Genomic DNA, 13,314 nt, shown 5'->3' on the forward strand with positions numbered 1-13,314 from the left:
CAGTACCCACTTGCTTTATACATGCAGTCTGCGTTTTTCCCTCTTTGGAAATTACATTATAGGAAAACAGGTTAGCAAGCCATTTATATAGCCCCATATCTCAGTCACTGCTGTATTCTAAGATTTCTTTCTATGATTCATACCATTGCTCATGTTTATCTTTTATTTCTTTCCCATCATCGAGATACTTTAGTTCAAGCCCCACCTTAAACATTTTTTTTATAATAGCTTTCAGTGCTTGTTTCCTGCATGTTTCATATTGCTGCAGTTTTTTTGTGATCTTTTGTTCATAACCAAATTGCTGAAGTTACAAAAGTTCTGTGTTGATTTGTAATTTGAAGAGGAAAGACTGAAGGCAAGAAGACCATTAGGGAGTCTTAAAACCAAACGTGTAATCTTCAGACTTTTCTGTCTAGTACCCTACCTATGTTTAATCTTATTACTGCTAATTAGCTTTGACTGCTAATTAATTTAATCTCTTGGTATGTCTTCTCTCTTCAGGATTACTAGGCATTTTCAGTTCTAAGCAGACTTTAATTAGGTGCAGTTGATTATCTCAGTATCTCTCCTAATAAAGAGTTCAACAGAAAAACTCCAGATGCTAGCTTATGTGTACAAAGAAAAGTTTTACCTGCAGGCATTGCCATTGTGATGCATCACCTTTCACAATTTCAATGTGTGATTACTGATACTTAACAAATATTTATTCGGTGTATATATATATAGATAGTTTGGTTTAATGGGACCCATTTTCAAGTGTTGGTTTCTAGATGTTAGAGAACATTTCTTAAATATCAGGCGGGATATACAAGGGTATTTTACTAAATATTTCACAGTTTTAAAGTTATAACAGTTAAAAGAAAGGGAGGGACCCATTATGAATTTACTACTTGGGGCTGTATAACATCTTTTTAAATAAGTTATTGAAAGGTATAAAATACTTGTTTTTAAAATATTTTAAAACAATTCAGAAGCATTTAAAGTATAAAACAAAAATCTTCTTGATACCTACAAATGCTGTATTCCCCGTAGATGAACACTGTTAAACTCTCCATATATGAATAACCCTACCTCATATTATACTCAGTTTTGTGCTTTTTGAACTCCAATAAAGTAGAACCTTTTCTGAGAGTATAAGTGTGTTAAAGAGGCTGGACTGACTTAAATCATCTTGTCTCTGCTACTTACTGACTAGTTATTTAATCTTGTTATCTATTGAAGAAAATAGAAATCAGTTCAGTTCAGTTGCTCAGTCGTGTCCGACTCTTTGTGACCCCATGAATCGCAGCACACCAGGCCTCCCTGTCCATCACCAACTCCCGGAGTTCACTCAGACTCGCGTCCATCGAGTCAGTGATGCCACCCAACCATCTCATCCTCTGTCATCCCCTTCTCCTCCTGCCCCCAGTCCCTCCCAGCATCAGAGTCTTTTCCAATGAGGCAACTCTTTGCATGAGGTGGCCAAAGTACTGGAGTTTCAGCTTTAGCGTCATTCCCTCCGAAGAAATCCCAGGGCTGATCTCCTTCAGAATGGACTGGTTGGATCTCCTTGCAGTCCAAGGGACTCTCAAGAGTCTTCTCCAAGACCACAGTTCAAAAGCATCAATTCTTCGGTGCTCAGCTTTCTTCACAGTCTAACTCTCACATCCATACATGACCCAGGAAAAACCATAGCCTTGACTAGACGGACCTTAGTCGGCAAAGTAATGTCTCTGCTTTTGAATATGCTATCTAGGTTGGTCATAACTTTTCTTCCAAGGAGTGTCTTTTAATCTCATGGCTAATAATGCTTAATTTGCTTGGTGGTTTTGAGATAAAATATAATCAAACAGCTGGCATATAGTATATGTACAGTAGTAGTGTGATAATAATTAACATTGTCTCATTGTCTCCCACTCACAGTTTTTCTCTTATTCTTTTTGAAGCATCTTTCTTTTTTTTTTGACTATGCCATGCAGCTTGTAGGATCTCAGTTCCCTAACCAGGGACTGAACCCAGGCCAGGGCAGCGAAAGCACTAAATCTGACGACTAGGCCACCAGAGAGCTCCCTGAAGCACCTTTTCTTAAATAGGCTCTTTTGAGGTGTAGTTTACATACTTCAAGTTTACCAGATTTAAGTTTACAACTTTGTGACTTTTGACAAATGTTTTAAGTGAAATATTCACTAGTTTAAGTATGTAAATGTATGCATTGTAACAAATGTATACTGCTAGTGGTAAAGAACCCACCTGCTTGTAGGAGATGTTGAGACAAGAATTGGGTTTCTGGGTGGGGAAGATCCCCTGGAGAAGTGAATGGCAGTCCACTCCAGTATTCTTGCCTGGAGAATCCCTTGAACAGAGAGTCTGATGGGCTACAATCCACAGGGTTGTAAAGGGTCGCATAGGGTCGTACTTAGAACAATCAAGATGATGCTGATCAGACCACCAGTGACCAATTTCAAGATAACTGTCAGAGCTGAGTGTACTGTTTTCTGCATGAAGCCCCCTCCCTCTGTCTACAAAAGCTCTTGCCCACCAACTGTCAGTCGGGGGAGTCAGCGTTTGAACAGACAGCAGTACCTACTCACCCTGGGAACCAGTCTTCAAAATAAAGCAAACTTTCCTTTCCACCAGCCTTGCCTACTTACTAGCTTTTGAGATGCGAGTAGCTGGACACCCATTTTGGATAATAGTTATACAACTGTCTTGTGTAGTTATTACATGCTGAGTATAATATTTAGCATATCATTATTATTGTTATTCTGTTGTTATTACAACTTGTTATTTAGTCTTGTTGGACTGTTTTCCTTTGTTTCTTCATTTTCTCACTTCTCTGATTAAACTTATTCGTTGGCTAATGTTTTCCCACAGACAAAAAGCAAGCTGAGGATATGTGGGGAGGGCGGTCAAGGGCCTTAAGGTCCTGCTTTGTTTCATAATCACGACCACAATCATGATATAGACTGTTTTTATAACTCCAAGAAGTTCTCCTATGCCTTTTTGCATTCTGATCCCTCCCTATAATCCTCACCCTTGGCAATTACTTGTCTGCTTTTTATTACTTTCTAGAATTTCATATAAATGGGATTATACAGTACATAACCTTTCGTGTCTTAACTTATTTCACTAAGTACAGTGCTTTTGAGATTCATCCATATTGATGTATATACCAATAGTTTGTCCTTTTTCATTTCTGGATAATATTTCCTTGTATGGATAGACCACAGTTTGTTTATATGTTAACCAGTTGGGCATTTTGGGTCCTTTCCGGTATGTTGGCTGTTTTATTTTTTAAACTAATTTGGGCTGTGCTGGGTCTTCAACACTGCCCAGGCTTTTCTCTCGTTGTGGCAAGTGGAGGTGATACTCGTTGCAGTGCACAGGCTTCTCATTGCGCTAGTTTCTCTTGCTGCAGAGCACGGGCTCTAGAGCATGCGAACTTCAGTGGCTGTGGCACGGGGGTTCAGCATTTGCGGCTCCTGGACTCCAGAGCACAGGCTCAGCATTGGGAGCATGGGCTTAGTGGCTCCCTGGTATGTGGGGTCTTCCTGGATCAGGGATCAAACCTGTGGCCCCTGCATTAGCAGGAGGATTCTTATCCACTGCATCACGAGGGAAGTCCTATTTAAGTTTTAAAAATTTTTATTGGAGTATAGTTGACTTACAGTATTAGTGTCAGGTGTACAGCAGAGTGAGTGTGTATCTGTGTGTGTGTCTGTGTGTGTGTGTGTCTGTGTGTGTCTCTCCATTCTTTTTCAGGTTCTTTCCTGTATAGGTTATTACAGAGTAGAGTTTCCTGTGCTCTACAGTAGGTCCTTGTTAATTATCTATTTTATATATAGTAGTGTGTATGTGTTAATCTCAGTCTTCTAATTTATCATTTCCCTCCACTTTCTCCTTTGGTCACCCTAAGTTTGATCTCAGGATCTGTGAGTCTGTTTGTTTTGTAAATTAGTTCATTTGTATCATTTTGTTGTTGTTGTTGGACTCCACATGTAAGTGACACCGTATGATACTTACTTTCTCTGTCTGACTTACTTCACTTGGCATGGTAATCTCTTGGTCCATTCATGTTGCTGCAGATGACATTAGTTCATTCTTTTTTACTGCTGAGTAAAACCGCATATATTATATATATGTACCACATCTTGTTTATCTAGTCCTCTGTTGATGGACATTTAGGTTGCTTCTGTGTCTTGGCTGTTCTAAATACACTGCAGTGAACACTGGGATGCATGCATCTTTCTGAATTACGGTTTTCCCTGAATATATACTCAGGAGTAGGATTGCTGGATCATATGGTAGTTTTGTTCTTAGTTCTTAAAGGAACACTCACACTGTTCTCCATAACGGTTGTACCAATTTACCTTCCCACCCACAGTATAGGCGAGTTTCCTTTTCTTCATACCCTCTCCAGCATTTATTGCTTGCAGATTTTTTGGTAATGGCCATTCTGACTCGTGTGACGTAATGCCTCATTGTAGTTTTTGTTTGTTTTTAATTAATTTTTTTTTCATATTTTGACTACACTGGGTCTTTGCTGTGGTGTGGGGGCTTTTTGTTGTGGTTGGAAGGCTTTCTTTTGCTGAACTGCGTAGGCTTCTCTTATTGTGGAGCATAGGCTTAGCTGCTCCTCTCCCCGACCAGGGATCAAACCTGTGTCCCTTGTATTTGAAGGTGGATTCTTAGCTGCTGGACCCTTGGGTAAAGTCCCCCTTATAGTTTTGATTCGCATTTCTCTGATAATTAACAGTGTTGAGCATCTTTTCATGTGCTTTTTGGCCGTCTGTCTGTCTTTGGAGAAATGTCTGTTTAGATCTTCTGCCCCCCTTTTTTTCTTCTTTCTTTGGCTGCACCTTTAAGCATGCCAGATCTTAGTCCCCCAACCCGGAATGGAACCTTGCCCTTTGTATTGGGAACATGGAGTTTTAACCCAGTGGACCACCAGAGAAGTCCCTGCCCATTTACTGATTGCATTGTTTATTCTTTTGATATTGAGCAGCATGAACTGTCTATATATTTTGGAGATGAATCCTTTGTTAGTTGCACTGTTTGCAAATATTTTCTCCCATTCTGTGGATTGTTCATTCATTTTGTTTCTAGTTCTATTTGCTGTGCAAAATTTTTTATAAAGTTTGAAGGGGTTTTTTGTTTGTTTGTTTGTTTATGCCAAGGGCAGCATATAACCCTGATCAGGGATTGAACTGGTGAATCAGAAGCATGAACTTAACCACTGGACCACCACAGAAGTCCTCAAAAGTGGGCTTTTAAAATGAAATATAGTTGTATTTTATTTTTTTTTATCCAGTCTGACTTCTGATTTTAGTATCAAGCCATCTTAAGTGCTTTTTTTTTTTTATTTTCAGTACTTGCGCTCTTCTTCTGCCATTTGCCCTTAGCCTACTTTTTTCATGAAATTTGATTATAGTCACTTTGAATAGATACTGCCTCTAAATTATTTTAACTATAATTTATTGAATACCCATTAACATTATATTTGTGGGTAATTTTTTGGTTTCATCTTTTGCTGTCATTCTGTCTTCATCAGGAATGCAACTTCTGTTTTGTAGTTTCCTGGAAGACCTCTAATACAGTATCTTTAATATGATGTCTATGTACTAAGTCACTGTCTGATGGGATATTATCTTACCTAATTATCTTTCCAGTTTGTTGAAGGTGTTGTTTTTCTTTGAAGCTGTGCTTTATGGTAGTCTTTGGGTTGGTCCATTGGTAAATTTCCCTGTGATTCTTGGAAGTTTTATTTTCAGAGTTGAGCTGTTAAGTCATGAGGATTTGTTTAATTTCCATTTTATCTCTGTATGTCACCTGTGCGTTAAGATGTTCTTTATTATCAGATTCTGAATCAAGGTCAGAAAAGGCTTTATGATCTCAAGGTGTTGCCTACCTCATTCAATCCTGAACCTACCTGCATTTAATTATTGACCTCACCCACAGTGGGGTGGACTGGAAGCACAGGTAGTATGACTGTACAGAATTGGTGCTGAAATAGTCCAGTGGATAATAAACACTGGGGGTTAGGTTACCTCACATATGGAGATCCACCGTTAGAATTGCTACCACTAAATTTATCAACTGGATATTACTGTTTCCTAATCCCGATGATTTTATTTACTTTAGGATGGCAATCCGAAGAGTCCTCTTAGATTTGGGCTTTATACTGAGACTGGGTATAGAACTGTTTGAATTTTCAGGGTGAGAATGAGCGATGACGAAATTTGGGCCAAGGGTTTGGGATTAAATTGAAGTTTTGGTTCCCTCCCCTCTGCCTTTTGCCTATTTTTATATGTAGTTGTGCAAAGATTGATTTTAAAAAAATATAGCATATGTAACCATGAGGCTCCTGCTACTTCCTATTTGATGATATTATAGGTGATGAAAACAAATTACCCTAGCTAAATCACTACATTATAATTTACCTGATGTAATGGGACTTTGAATATATTCTGTGAAAGGTACTCCTTCTACAAATCGATTTCTTTGTACTCCCTATAGTTTTCATTAGATAGCTCCTCTGTATACAGGTGTTGAGGACCTGATTGTGAGTCATTTTGCTCTTCTCTGCAGCCCCTGAGGTGTCTCCTGTTGACCTTTAATGTCGCCAGTATTCAAGAAGCAGGACCTATCAGTGCCCTAAGTTGTCAGCATCTGTGTCCAAGCTCTTCTTCCTGTCTTTAGTCTTCCTCAGTTGGTGTGAAAAAAATAAAGTCAGTGGAGCATTCCTTCCATTATGGTTCTTGCAGAACACATCATTTTAGCAATATTGCAGGGTTCCTAGTGGTTCTATTTGAGTTTTCTGTTATTTTTCTCACTAATTCAACCTTAATAAGTTTGCTGAAACTCTTTTTTATATTTTTTACATATCCAGAGTTCATATACTATTAATATCTTGGTTTCTCTTGCTGATTCCTTTTCATTTCCCTTATGTCTAAATTTTGGAGTTCCCCAAGGATCAGTCCTTGGTTCTCTCATCTTTTCTGTGCGTTCCCTAAGACAGTGATCTCATCCAGTCTTATGGGTTTAAATACCATCTACATTGGCTCCCAAATCTCTCTCTTCCTGTCCCTTGACCTCCAGACCTGTATTTCCAGGGGCCTACTTGACTTGTCTAATGGATATCCTTAACTTAATGTGTCTCTAACTGAGCTTCTCATGGTCTCTCACAAACCAGCTTCTCCTGCAATTTTCCCTGTCTCAGTTAATGCCAGTTCCATTCTTCTAGCTGTTTGGGCCAGAAATCTTGGTGCCATTCTTAACTTTTCTATTTGTCTCACCCCCAACATCTGGTCTATCAGCAGATCTGTTGCCTCTATCTCCAAAATGTATCAATTTGACCATTTATCACCGTTCCCTCTGTCATCATCCCGTCTGTGCCACCATCTTTTGCCTGGTTCATAGAAGCTTTCTAACCGGTCTCCCTACTTCAGCCTTTGCTTTCCTGCAGTCTTTTCTGAGCACACAGCCAGAATTCTGCTAGTTATTATAAATTTTCTGTTGAAAAACCTCCAGCAGCTTTCCATCTCACTCAGAGAAAACTATAGGCCTTACCTGTTATCTATAAGAATTTACGTGATCTGACCCTCTGTTACGTTTCTACTCTCATTTCCAATTGTTCTCTTCCATCTTCAGGCTGTTGCAACCTCTTGACCTCTTTGCTGTTCCTTCAACATGCCCTTCCTTTCACCTCGGACCCATTATTGTTGTTCAGTCGCTCAGTTGTGTCCGACTCTTTGCAACCCCGTGGACTGCAGCACGTCAGGCTTCCCTGTCCTTCACGTCTCTTGCAGCTTGCTCAAACTCATGTCCATTGAGCTGGTGATGCCATCCAACCATCTCGTTCTCTGTCGTTCCCTTCTCCTGCTCTGTATCTTTCCTAGCATCAGAGTCTTTTCCAGTGAGTTGGCTCTTCACATCAGGTGGCCAAAGTACTGGAGCTTGAGTTTCAGCTTCACCGTCAGTCCTTCCAGTTCAGGGTTGATTTCCTTTAAGATTGATTGGTTTGATCTCCTTGCACTCCAAGGGACTCTCAAGAATCTTCCCAGCACCACAGTTTAAAAGCATCAGTTCTTCAGTCCTCAGCCTTCTTTATGGTCCAACTCTCACATCCATATTCGATTACTGGAATAAACCATACCTTTGACTATACAGACCTTTGTTGACAAAGTCATGTCTCTGCACTTTAACATGCTGTCTAGGTTTGTGATAGCTTTTCTTCCAAAGAGCAAGCATCTTTTAATTTCATGGTTGCAGTCACTATCCACAGTGATTTTGGAGCCCAAGAAAATAGTCTGTCACTGTTTCCATTGTTTCCCCATCTATTTGCTGTGAAGTGATGGGACCAAATGCCATGATCTTCGTTTTTTGAATGTTGAGTTTTAAGCCATCTTCTTCACTCTTCTTTCATGCTTATCAAGAGGCTCTTTAGTTTTTCTTCACTTTCTGCCATAAGGGTGATGTCATCTGCATATCTGAGGTTATTGATATTTCTCAGTCTTCATTCCAGGTTGTGATTCATCCAGCCTGGTATTTCACATGATGTACTCTGCATATAAGTTAAATAAGCAGGGTGACAATATACAGCCTGGACATACTCCTTTCCCAGTTTTGAACCAGTTCATTGTTCCATGTCTGGTTCTTACCCTTGCTTCTTGACCTGCATATAGGTTTCACAGGAGGCAGATAGGTGGTCTGGACCATCTCTTTAAGAATTTTCCACAGTTTGTTGTGATCTACACAGTCAAAAGCTTTAGTGTAGTCAATGAAGCAGAAGTAGATGTTTTTCTGGAATTCTCTTGCTTTTTCTATGATCCAGTAGATGTTGACAGTTTGACCTTTGGTTCCTCTGCCTTTTCTAAATCTACCTTGTATATCTGAAAGTTCTCAGTTGACATACTGTTGAAGACTAGCTTGAAGGATTTTGAGCATTACCTTGCTACCATGTGAAATGAGTGCATTTGTATGGTAGTTTGAACATTCTTAGGCATTGCCCTTCTTTGGGATTTGAAAAACTGACCTTTTCCAGTCCTGTGGCCACTGCTGAGTTTTCCAAATTTGTTAGCATATTGAATGCAACACTTCAACAGCATCATCTTTTAGGATTTGAAATAGCTCAGCTGGAATTCCATCACCTCTTCTTTGGAGTTTTTATCACTGAAGCCTTCCTTGGCCAACTTGTTTATCTTATTTTTCTGTTAATACACTAGAATGTAAGCTTCATGAGAGTGGGGATTTTGTCATTTTTTTGTGTACCACAGAAACTTTAGTGCCTAAAAATGATGCCTGCTATGTAGTAGATGCTCCACATATTTAAAAACAAATGAATAAGTGAATGATTCTGATTTTCATAATATCTCTTAAAAAAGAAAATAGGTAACATAATTTTATCAAATGTAAAGTTATGTTGAAAAAAAGGATTGAAAGAAGTCTGGATTGAAAGTAAGAAGGATATGGAACATAATTCTAAATTTCTGAAATATAAAGCAATTCTATAAACATATAAGCGGCAGTACCTCTTTAAAGAGCAACTTGAATATTTTCCCATGGAGGCAACAAAAATTAATTCTGACCATCAGTAGGAAACATTGAACGTCCAGCTGCATTGTGAACCAGGGGGTGAAGTACTGTCCTGGACTAAGAGCTGTTGACAAATCTTTCAGATATCACTGAGTCATTGTGTAATTTAAGAAGGATAACATAAGAATTAAAGATTTTAAAATGTAAAAAATAAAAAACTAAAAAAAAATAAAAAAAAATAAAAAAAAAAAAAGAAAGTGAAAAAAAAAAAAAAAAAAAAAAAAAAAAAGAAGGATAACAATATGTTTTGGCTTGCCAGGGACTGTCTCAGTTTAACTATTTTGTTAATTATTAATAGAGCAGGTTTTTATTTTTTAAATGATCCCAGTTTAGATGATAAGTCATAGTTCAGTTCAGTCGCTCAGTCGTGTCCAACTCTTTGCAACCCCATGAACCACAGCTCACCAGGCCTCCCTGTCCATCACCAACTTCTGGAGTCCACCCAAACCCATGTCCATCGAGTCAGTAATGCCATCCAACCATCTCATCCTCTGTTGCCCCCTTCTTCTCCTGCCCTCAATCTCTCCCAGCATCAGGGTCTTTTCCAATGAGTCAGCTCTTTGCATGAGGTGGCCAAAGTATTGCAGTTTCAGCTTCAACATCAGTCCTTCCAATGAATACCCAGGACTGATCTCCTTTAGGATGGACTGGTTGGATCTCCTTGCAGTCCAAGGGACTCTTAAGAGTCTTCTCCAACACCACAGTTCAAAAGCATCAAAATTCTTCGGCACTCAGCCTTCTTTATAGTCCAGCTCACATCCATACATGACTACTGGAAAAACCATAGCCTTGACTAGACGGACCTTTGTTGGCAAAGTAATGTCTCTGCTTTTCAATATGCTATCTAGGTTGGTCATAACTTTCCTTCCAAGGACCAAGTGTCTTTTAATTTCATGGCTGCAATCACCATCTGCAGTGATTCAGGGGCCCAGAAAAATAGTCTTCCACTATTTCCCCATCTATTTGCCATGAAGTGATGGGACCGGATGCTGTGATCTTAGTTTTCTGAATGTTGGGCTTTAAGCCAACGTTTTCACTCTCTTCTTTCACTTTCATCAAGAGGCTCTTTAGTTCTTCACTTTCTGCCATAAGGGTGGTGTCATCTGCATATCTGAGGTTATTGATATTTCTCCCAGCAATCTTGATTCCAGCTTGTGCTTGCTCCAGCCCAGCGTTTCTCATGATGTACTCTGCATATAAGTTAAATAAGCAGGGTGACAATATACAGCCGTCATGTGCTCCTTTTCCTGTTTGGAACCAGTCTGTTTTTCCATGTCCAGTTCTATAAGGGCACCTTAAAATTCAGGTATTTGCTTCCGAGTGTTGACATTCATGCATGATAAAAAAATCTGTAAATGTGATTTGACATTTATTGAGCATATTTTAGAATTTGACTTTGTTAGATTCAGGGCTATCAAGATCTCAAAGTGTTTTCTGGTCTTAAGCATCTTGAGTAGTGAAAATGTTTGAGCATTATAAGCTGAATCACACTTGTGTAGGACAGTGCTTAGATTTTTAGAACTACAGACTTCATTGAGAATCCAATGAAACCTATTAATCTACTTCCCAGGAAAATAAATACATGTTCAAAATTTTAATAAATAATTTCAGGAAGTTTGTAACTTCCCAAACCCCTATTCTGTGTCTCACAGCTTTTACAGAACATCTTTCAGGAATACAGTTGTGCTAGTAAAACCTTGATTATATGGCACATAACTGGAGCCCTTAAGAAAACCATAATCTTCTCAATGCCAATATAAATATATGTAGACATGTTCAGGTAGTGATAATATGTTATATGTGTTATCCTACAACTTAGTATTCCCTGTTAGTATATATAGATGTACTTCATTTATTTAATTTAATTTCTGTATTTTGCAGTTTATCAAAAAGCAGTGTATGGGAAAGTTGCTTATATGAAACCTTTAAGATAAGCAAAAAATACTTGAGATCATCTTAATCACAACAACTGAAGGACATAAGATACATGCCTTGTCACTCATTGGTATAGATATCTTTACATTTAATTTCCACACTAGCAAAAAAGTTAAAAATTAGCTCAGATCAATTTGCCACAGTCTCGCCTTAAGGGAATTTTTAAAGAGAACTCATCACTGAAAGCACATGTACTCTGTGCAGAAATTTTCTTGACTCAATAAAGAAAGAGTTCTTTATTGAAAAAATAATTGAAAAGAGCAGTTGAAAAAAGAAAAAGGAATTCTGCATGGTGAAAACACTTCAGTCACTGGTAACAGTGCATTTTATTTCTCTCTTTCTTTCTATACATAAGTTTTAATAGTTTGCCTATTTTTACATGGTTTTAATCATACTGTATATATAAATTTGAATCCTGTATCATCCCTTCCCCCTTTAATATTGAATATTATACATTTAATATATTCATATTAAGATAGTTAATATTTTAGCTACTTATTGCTTTAGGATAGATTTCCAGAGAGGAATTATTAGATCAAAAGTTATGATTAATAAAGAAAATTTTTGATAGTGTGGTTTTCAAATGTTACACTGATGCATACTTTAAGCAGTTGGGTCTGATATTGCTTAGTTCACCATACCTATACTTGGATTGTACATTATAATTTAAAAAGTATTTGTGATTACAAAAACAAGGGAAAAGATTTCTCACTGTTTTAATTTGTAATTCTTCCATTTTTTGTGATACTGCACATTTTCCATATACATACTACTAATTATATTTTATTGTTTATTAAAATATGATTTTGCAGCTCCAGAGGCTTCCATTTAGAGTTAATCATCCCCTTTTAAATAAAACTTCAATAGCGTGTATCCTTCATATTTGCAATGTGGTGTTTCTCTACTTCAAAGACAACCATTAGATTTAAGTTAAGGAACAGTCATCTAGGTTACCATATTAAAACTACCTCAAGATGTGAAAAAAGACTTTCCAAATGCTTAATTAAAAGAAAGCAATTTTCACAGCAGGGAAATGTGGCTTATTATTAAGAACTATCTACTTGAGGTATGTCTTGTGTATGTATTATGTTTCATTGATTTTTTTTTTTTGAGTGCCAATAAACACCAAGCTAATAGAAATTTGATATTTCTATCAGGAACAGTTAACTTTTATTAAAATAATCTTATTTTAAATGTTTTCTTCTTTTCAAGGTATCACAGACGTCGTAGGAAACTGAATCCTCCAAAAGACAGATGATATTGATGTTTTCAGAAATCAAAGAGGAATGTTACCCTGGATCTCATTTGCCTTTTGAGAAGATACAGTTGGGTGTATTCACTAATATGTTATATAGTAAAATAATAATAAAACATCTTTTCATATATTAGAATGTGTATTTCTTTATATATAGTAAGTAATTCTGAATTTGACAATTCGAATTTTAAAGAGCCTATTTTATAGTATTTTCCTGTTGAGTTATTTCAGTCTCGTATTTATTTTTATGTGCCTAGTACGATTAGGTACTTTTATCAACCAAATACTGTTAGTAGTATAAATATGATTAATAAAAATGTTCATGGTTCTTCTGAAGATTTTTTAATTGCTTTTGCAAAGAAACTCATGCTGTTCACACAGAAAAAGATGTTATAATGTTTCCTCTCTTGTGGCTCTAGGGAGTAATTACATTTTAATCAGTTTCTACTATCTGCTAGGTCCTTTGTTTACAATATTATTAAATTCTCAAAATAATCCTCTGAAGAAACAGCATCTTTCCCATTTTACAGATAAGGCTAAGTGACTTGAAC

At 37.4% G+C, this 13,314-nt stretch overlaps 1 protein-coding gene across 4 annotated transcripts in view; it reads left to right on the forward strand.

The window, feature by feature from the left end:
- MRPL42 (mitochondrial ribosomal protein L42) overlaps positions 1-12,893 on the forward strand; it is a 30,307-nt gene extending 17,414 nt beyond the window's left edge. For all 4 annotated transcript variants that reach the window (XM_069584189.1, XM_069584190.1, XM_069584188.1 and 1 more), the window contains exon 7: positions 12,721-12,893. In XM_069584189.1, coding sequence (XP_069440290.1) covers positions 12,721-12,766 — 46 coding nt within the window. In that variant the 3' untranslated portion in view covers positions 12,767-12,893. The remainder of the gene's footprint in view (positions 1-12,720) is intronic.
- Positions 12,894-13,314: the final 421 nt, after the last annotated feature.

Source organism: Ovis canadensis, chromosome 3 (genome assembly GCF_042477335.2).
Source record: "Ovis canadensis isolate MfBH-ARS-UI-01 breed Bighorn chromosome 3, ARS-UI_OviCan_v2, whole genome shotgun sequence".
NCBI lineage: Eukaryota > Metazoa > Chordata > Mammalia > Artiodactyla > Bovidae > Ovis > Ovis canadensis.